The 8273-nt window shown below is 47.9% G+C and overlaps 1 protein-coding gene across 1 annotated transcript; it reads left to right on the top strand.

Annotated features, from left to right (window-relative positions):
• The first annotated feature begins 2421 nt into the window (after positions 1-2421).
• On the top strand, positions 2422-7411 carry LOC117856824 (probable methyltransferase PMT24). Its single transcript, XM_034739242.2, has 9 exons — positions 2422-2584; positions 3081-4208; positions 4302-4451; positions 4824-5094; positions 5180-5290; positions 5732-5906; positions 5991-6263; positions 6526-6720; positions 6989-7411. Exons 2-9 carry the CDS (start codon positions 3207-3209, stop codon positions 7203-7205), a joined length of 2394 nt encoding a protein of 797 aa, XP_034595133.1. The 5' UTR covers positions 2422-2584; positions 3081-3206; the 3' UTR covers positions 7206-7411.
• Positions 7412-8273: the final 862 nt, after the last annotated feature.

The raw sequence follows: 8273 nt of genomic DNA, 5'->3' as shown, positions 1-8273 counted from the left end.
AGTATTAAATATAGGTTAATTATAAAACTAATTGCACATATGGAGTCTAATTCGCGAGACGAATCTATTAAGCCTAATTAGTTCATGATTTGACAATGTGGTGCTACGGTAACCATTTGCTAATGATGGATTAATTGCTTAATAGATTCATCTCGTGAATCAGCACAGGGTTCTGCAATTAGTTTTATAATTAGCTCATATTAAGTCCTTCTAATTAGTATCGAACGTTCGATGTGACACTGCTAAAGTTTAGCATCTAATTATCGAAACATTACTGGGTTAGCGCGAGGAAGCAGGCTGCTTGCTTTGCTGTTCGTCACTCGTCAGTGCTACGGCCTATACGAAAATAGATGGAGCTCTGTGTGTGCGCTGCCGTGAAGTTCTGATCGACGGAGATGGGCACTTACTGTTTAACGTAGACACTAGCGGGCATGATGTATAAATAAAACTATACAAAGATTAGACAGAAAAGGACCGAGGACTAGCTAATGCTCCGTCAGCGGTTGACCGGCAGGCAGCCCTCCGCATTGCTGCTTTGAAATCCAAAGTCAAACTCAACGTAGAGTATTACTAGTGGTCACTGGTCAGCATGAGCTCCTTCAGTGAGAAACGGTCAGCGCCCTCTTGTCTCCACTCAGATTGGCACGCACAAAAATTAGAGCAGTTTGGCGCGCCTCAACTCGTGGGGCGTGGCAGTAGCGGAAGCAACTATTCTACTAGTACGAAAATTCGAGCTGAGGCCACCACCATGGCACCATCCAAGCATCCAGCGAGCGAGCGAGCACAAGGGGTCGGTCGGTTGGGCAGGCGGCATTAGCCAGCCGGGCAAGTTGCCCCCAACCGGCCCCACTCGCTCCCAATCAGCCAGCCTCGTGACGCTCCCGTGCTCAGAAGGCGCGATGCCGACGGCCGCCACCGACACCGACGCCCCGGGTTGCACGCGCCCGGTTCACTGCGCCTGCGGAGGACCTGCAGCGCCGCGGGCCGGGATGCCGGAGAGGAAACCGGACGGTGCAGTGGACGAGGCGCGCGGGACGGCCGATTCCAGTGGGGCGCCCTCGCACTTACTCCCGCGGTCGGCCCCACCCGCACCCTCACATTTCTTGGGCCCTATTTCTGCATTTGCAATCCACTCCTTGGAACAAAAATTGTTCCGCGTGCCTTGCTTATCATGCTCTTGGCCAACCTGCGAGAGTAGAGCGAAACACCATCTCTTAGGTTGTTTTGACTTCTTGGGATATACAGGGTCTATTGGATGTCCTTGCTAAAGTTTAGCAGCTAAAATTTGTTAAACTTTAGCAAAAGCTGTTTGGATACCCTTACTAAACAGCATTTAATGAGCTATAAAAAGACTTATCTACCCTTATTAATGGTATCCTTCCTTTCCTCTCTCTCCTAACTCCTCCCTCCTCCCTCCTCCTGCTAGATGACTCGCTCACCAAGCTCCCGCCACCGCTGAAGCTACCTGCGACGCCCCTAGCAGCAACAGCAGCGCGTCGGCCGCCGGTCCCCGGCAACCGCCCCTACAGCCTAACGTCGAGCGCCCCCGCCGTCCTCCTTCACTCGCGCTCCTAGCCCTCGCCGACCCACCACTCGTGGCCCTCACCGCCGCCTGCTTCGAGCTTGCCTGGCGCGCTGACGCGCCGGACCGCGACACGCTTGTCTAGGGGTTGCGGCGGCGGGGATGGTGGATCCGGCGGTGACGGAGATGGATCCGGTGGCGGAGCTCGGACCACCGTACCACCGGTGATGGGGATGGATTCGGGAAGAACGGTGGCGGGGAAAGCGGATGGCGCAAGGGGGTGCGGCGGATTGGGTAAGAGCCGGTGACGGGGATGGCCTGGAGGAGCCAGTGGCGGCGGAGGCGGCGAATATGAGAGCGGTGGCTGCGGGTGCGAGAGCGGAAGGGGGGTGAGAAAGAGAATGGTGCGCACGGGTGTTGCAATAAATGAGGGGTATAGGTTGTCCAGCCCCTTTAGCAACTCAACTTTAGTAAATTTTAGTAGAAGTGTTTGGCAGTTTAGCAGCTAAAAGCTGCTAAAGTTTAGCAAGGGGTATCCAAACACCCCCATAGTTTTTTATGTATTTAGATATAGCGTATATCTATATGTATAGAAAAATTACGAACCCAAAAATACCAAAACGACCTACAATTTGGGATAGAGGAGGTAGCGAATAGCATTGAGGAAAATATAACGCAACTCCCTTCTTTTCACAGCCCCTGTCATGAAAATGAAATAATGCGATGGTGGAAGGGCAAATCTACAAAATACCCAAAACACGGATCGGGCATTTCGGTCAAGATTTTCCCGAGTAATCTAATCCGAGTATGTACGTACGGTCGTCTAAACGCGTCCCCATCCTGCTCTCCGCCTCCGCTCACACACAGACACACTACCGCTCGCACTCCACTCACAGCGCTGCCGCTTCTTCGCTCGCGCTAGCTGTGAGTGCGCGCCCGCCCTCCCTTTATAACGCGGCGAGGCCAGCGCGGAGGCAGAGAGCCCAAGGACGCGCCTCGCCTCGTCGCCTCCTCTTCGAGATCCGCGCGGAGGCCGGCCTCGACCGCTCCGATTCCGGCGAGGTACCGACTCACCGCCCCTGCATTGCTGCCCCGCCCCCGTTCCTCTTCCCCTTGCATCCGCGCTTGCGGGCGTGGATCCAGCAAGCCGGTTCCTTCGTTCCACCGATTAGCTAGCGAGCTGCTGGATTAGCTGTTCTTTCTCTGGAATCCGCCATTGATTAGTGCGCGTTTGCGCCCAGCTCGGAACCAGCTCGATCCGCAGATCCGGTAGCTGGCCGTGCAAAGAACAGAACGGATGTGCGAGAGGTTTCAATGCACCCGCTTTAGTAAATTTCTTTCCATGTTTGGCCACACGCGGATATTTCTTTGCTTTCCCATCGCTTTTAGTTATTCTGGCAAGAGTTGCTGTTGTAGGAAACAAGAAGCTAATAGCAGCAAGAACAGATCTTTCTTGCTTTGTTGCTTCAGTAGATCCAGCGTTTCCTTCTTTAGATCCACCGATTGGTTTAAAATCCGCAGCGATTTCTGTTCTTGACAAGGTTGTCGTTTGCTTCAGGTGCCGCGCGGCCTAGAGGCTACTACAGCAGACAAGCTGCGGTTTTTGGGGTTCTTGGTCGACCCGGTAGTTGGTGCAGACAAATCGCGTGAAGCTTGGTGACCTGTACATGTGCGTGAGGGACTGATGGCATTTGGCCGGGGTGCAAAGATGGACGGCCGCCGGCCGTCCTCGTCGTCCTCATCGTTCTGCACGACCACCACGGTCGTCGTCTTTGTGGCGCTCTGCCTGGTCGGCGCGTGGATGATGACGTCGTCCACCGTCTTCCCGCTGGAGATTTCGTCGAATAAGAAGTCTGTGGTGAAGCAACAGCCAGCGCCTGTTAACTTCGGTGCGTCCGAGGATGCAGCATCTGGCAATGCTGGTGAAAGTTCTGGGAAATTTGAAGATACCGACAACAACGACACCACTGTCCCAGAAGAGTCGAATAACAAGGAAGCTCCTGAGGAAGAGAAGTTCACCGAGAACATGGCGGAGAAGCCTGAAGAGAAGGAGCAGGAACCACCAAAAGAGAGAGAGGAGAACAAGGATATGTTTGACGATGCAAATGGAAAATCAGAAGGGCGGTCAGATGATGTGAAGAATGACAATGATGATGGAGATAAGAGCGAGGAAAAGAAAGATGATGAAATCACAAATGAGAGTGGTGGTGAGAAACCTGACGGTGAGAGGAAGGATGATCAAGAAGAAAAGTCTGAAGGCGATCCCACTCAGGAGGAGCAACCTCAAATAGAAGAGAAGGTGGAAGAAAGTGGAGAGAAGAAGGAACAGAGCTCAAACTCTAATGAGGTATTTCCTGATGGGGCTGAATCAGAGCTTCTAAAGGAGTCAAATACCCAGAATGGTTCATTCCCCACACAGGCTGCAGAGTCAAAGAATGAGAAGGAAGTTCGAGCATCATCAAAATCATCAGGTGATGAGTCCAGCTATAGCTGGAAACTATGCAATAGCAGTGCCTCGACAGATTATATTCCTTGCCTTGACAATGAGAAGGCTATCAAGAAGCTACGAAGTACCAAACATTATGAACATCGTGAGAGACATTGCCCTGAGGAGCCCCCGACCTGCCTTGTTCCACTCCCAGAAGGATATAAACGCCCAATTGAATGGCCAAAGAGCAGGGACAAGGTGATTCTGTCTATTCTCCATTTTACAACACTAAGTTATCGGTGACTGACCAAGATATCTGTTTGCTTATTACAAATTCTACTAATTTTGCAGGTATGGTACAGCAATGTTCCACACACCAGGCTTGCGGAGTACAAGGGTCACCAAAACTGGGTTAAAGTCTCTGGTGACTACCTCCTGTTTCCTGGGGGAGGGACTCAGTTCAAGAATGGTGCACTTCACTACATTGATACTATTCAGCAGGTATATTATCGTCATCCCTTAGACTTCAACTTATCTGACACACGCTTTTGAGCATCAGCGATTGATTTATTTTTATACTATTCATTCCACAAACATAATTTGTAGACAAGTGCCTCAGTGATATCCTTATGGAAATTTGCATGGGTTCAGGAATGTATTTATGTGTTAGACTAAACAACATCACGTTTCAAATTTGTACATGTGCTTTGAGCCCCTCTCTGACAAAGAAAACTTGCATTTTTCTGACAAAGAAAACTTGCATCACGTTTCAAATTATGGAACCATGGTAATGAAAATTTTATTTTGTGTTTTTGAAGTTGATATCACACTTGCTTTCTCTCTGCTGATTAAACTGCTTACTGCTGTGTGCAGGCGCTGCCTAATATTGCATGGGGCAAACGAAGCCGTGTCATTCTAGATGTTGGTTGTGGTGTTGCCAGTTTTGGAGGTTACATGTTTGACAGAGATGTGCTTACCATGTCTTTTGCTCCAAAAGATGAGCATGAAGCTCAAGTACAATTTGCACTAGAAAGGGGAATTCCAGCAATATCAGCTGTGATGGGCACAAAGAGACTTCCATACCCCAGCAGGGTCTTTGATGTCATTCATTGTGCTCGCTGCAGGGTCCCTTGGCACATTGAAGGTTTGTCTTGTTGGTTACATGTCTTCCTTTCTTTTATCAATTTGCTATAGAAGTCAATCTTGTAGCTGAGTCTTGCTACTTTCAGGTGGCATGCTTTTGCTAGAACTTAACCGCCTTCTACGCCCTGGTGGTTACTTCGTCTGGTCTGCCACTCCTGTTTACCAGAAACTCCCAGAGGATGTCGAGATTTGGAATGGTATGCAATAACTGCTTCCTTTAATTTCATCCTAACTGAATGAAGTTCTTAAATTAATGCCTGCATATAAAAAAGCATTATACCATTTTGCATGAACAGTATATATCCATAAGTACTTAGGTAGAGTAGCTGGTAACTTGATTTCTCATGTCAAAAACAAAGTACCGTACAACCTCCGATGTATGTTCATACACTGAAAGACAAAGAAGAGTGACACTATTGTTTGCGTGGAAGTTAGCTACCTTTTACTTCCCTTTTCCTATAGTGACTAACGGCAACACAAGTTCATCTGTTTATGGGTGAAAATACAGAATATTCTAAGTATAAGGGGCCAACTTTTTCATGGACAGGGCAGGCTTGCATTATTAAAAATACACACTGTGAGCCAACTGTGCAAAATTGATTTTTAATGTCTAACACGCGATCGCTTACTCTTTTCAGCCATGTCGGCTCTGACAAAGTCCATGTGCTGGAAGATGGTCAACAAGACTAAGGATAAGTTAAACCAGGTTGGTATGGCAATATATCAGAAACCAATGGATAACAATTGCTATGAGAAAAGATCAGAAAACAACCCGCCATTATGCAAGGATTCTGATGATGCAGATGCTGCTTGGTATGATTTCAGTTCTATGTGAAGGATATGTTTTCAATGTGATGAACTACTCTGCTTTGCTTACACAGCCTTTTTGATTTGCAGGAATGTACCTTTGGAAGCATGCATGCACAAGTTGCCCGCTGGCCCGACTGTTCGAGGAGCAAAATGGCCAGAGTCATGGCCACAAAGGCTTGAGAAGACCCCTTTCTGGCTTAATGGTTCCCAGGTTGGAGTCTATGGAAAACCTGCAAATGAAGACTTTGAGGCAGACAATGCTCACTGGAAACGGGTTGTAAGTAAATCATATGTGAATGGCATGGGAATTGACTGGTCCAAAGTGAGAAATGTCATGGACATGAGAGCAGTGTATGGAGGGTAAGTGGTTCTCAGTTTCTTTGATAAACTTTTTTTGAGTAATTCCAGCTATGCTTTATAACTATCAATCCAAGCTGGGACAGTGCTACCAGAAAATATAACTGCCAGCAACTTGTCCACAAGCCATTAACCATTTTTCTTGGTTTGGATTTGAACACCATTAATCTTTTTCCTTCTGTACTGAACTGTTGACAATGACGAATGCATTTTAGCACCTCCTTGTCTTTGTTTCTGAACTGACTTTTACATTGTTGCATGGCAGTTTTGCTGCAGCTCTGAGGGACCAAAAGGTCTGGGTTATGAATATCGTGCCAATTGATTCGCCAGACACGCTGCCCATCATTTATGAGCGCGGTTTGTTTGGTATGTATCATGACTGGTGTGAGTCTTTCAGCACTTACCCAAGAACATATGACCTTCTGCACGCAGACCATCTGTTCTCGAAGCTCAAAAAGAGGTTGGTATTTCGTGCTCCTATTCTGAATGTTTGCAGTTTCTTCATGGTTTGCCAATAGCTTTAGATTGAACTATAGCAACATGTAAAGGATTATGTCCTTGGCTTGTACTCGGTCCATCTATTGAGCAAAACACTGCAATAATCCCTTTCATGTATCTATTGAGTCTGTCGTGTTTCTTGATATGTAGCAGTAGCCTGTTTGCATGCTTGAGGCTTCTTGCACAACTAAAATGTGTTGCAGAGCTAAATCTGTGTTGCTTGTTTACAGATGCAAATTGATGGCAGTTTTTGCTGAGGTCGACCGTGTGTTGAGGCCACAAGGCAAACTGATTGTGAGGGACACCGCGGACACAATAAACGAACTGGAGAGCATGGCCAAGTCCCTGAAGTGGGAGGTGCGCATGACCTACACCAAGGGTAACGAGGGGTTGCTCTGCGTCGAGAAGTCGATGTGGCGGCCCAAGGAGCTTGAAGCAAGCACGTGAAGTATATGTGTTGAAGAAAACTGTCACTGGGTAGGGTAAATTAGACGAATTTTTGCTCTAGATATGCATATGATTCTTGTTGATGCTGAAAGGACAAATATCTTTGGTGTAACTGTAGAATAATACATCCGTTTGTCCCCATTTTTTTGTTTCACCACGTTGCTGTAAGATAGTGCTGGAAATCACATGTACGACGTTCAGTTCAATTGGTACCTCTTTCACCTTGTCGGGTAGCAGTCGAACACTCCGGAATTTCGGCTGTGTTTGAACTGTTCTGCAAGTTGTTGCTCAACACCCAGCAGTCAACAGTGACATGCTTGGTGCTTCCGCGCCCGCTCTCTGACCAGTGACTGCGTACAGTACACTGGATCCGGTGGTGCAAGACTGCAAAGTTATCAACTGCTTGAGAACGCAACTGAGCGCCGGGAAAGCTACAAAAATGTTCAGGATGCGGCACGGTTGGAAGAGGTTGAATGGTGAGATTCAAATTGCAGTCAGATTTTTTGCTTCCGTTAAACTTTTTTTTTTTTTTGTCTCGGCTCTCACTGAAATGCAGGTACCAAATGGTTTCCCATTGCAGATCATCCTGCCATTTACCAAGTTTATTCTTGGTCACTCAAGCGTTTGCCTTCAGAGCTGAATTGTGCTGTTTGAAAATTAAAATTGGAAACCGGGCAACAGTCAGGCCTCCGGTTTCACCTCCAACCTCCTTATCCGAAGTTCTGAAGTTCACTTCCCTCGTCTGCTGAATCTGCTTCCCCATGTCCAAAGATATCGAGCAAAGAAACCAAATTTTGGGGAATCCTTGACTAGTACAAAATCTGGTGTCGGGTTTTCACAAAATCTAGTGCGATCAAGGCTCGAAGGGTGAGAGGGCGGGGTAAAGGGGAAGCGGGCAACGACAGGGGCTCGCTTTGAGAACGATGCGACAAGTGGCAAGGGAGGAACATGACAGTTACATTGCCATAGAACTTTCGGTGGCGACGGAAAATTTCGGGTGTCGAAGCGTCGGGAACTTTCGGATGCCGGATCCGGACGGGTGGCACTAGAATTTCTTTGGGCCCACCA

Source organism: Setaria viridis, chromosome 5 (assembly GCF_005286985.2).
Source record: "Setaria viridis chromosome 5, Setaria_viridis_v4.0, whole genome shotgun sequence".
NCBI lineage: Eukaryota > Viridiplantae > Streptophyta > Magnoliopsida > Poales > Poaceae > Setaria > Setaria viridis.
Note: the sequence above shows the minus strand (reverse complement) of the source record. Positions and strands in the feature narration are given on the sequence as shown.

Excerpts from the sequence above, each read along its gene's own strand:
- LOC117856824 (XM_034739242.2), top strand. The coding sequence starts at position 3,207 with ATGGCATTTGGCCGGGGTGCAAAGATGGACGGCCGCCGGCCGTCCTCG. Across the intron at positions 5,095-5,179 it reads GGTCCCTTGGCACATTGAAG|GTGGCATGCTTTTGCTAGAA; the intron begins GTTTGTCTTGTT and ends TGCTACTTTCAG. Across the intron at positions 6,264-6,525 it reads ATGAGAGCAGTGTATGGAGG|TTTTGCTGCAGCTCTGAGGG; the intron begins GTAAGTGGTTCT and ends GTTGCATGGCAG.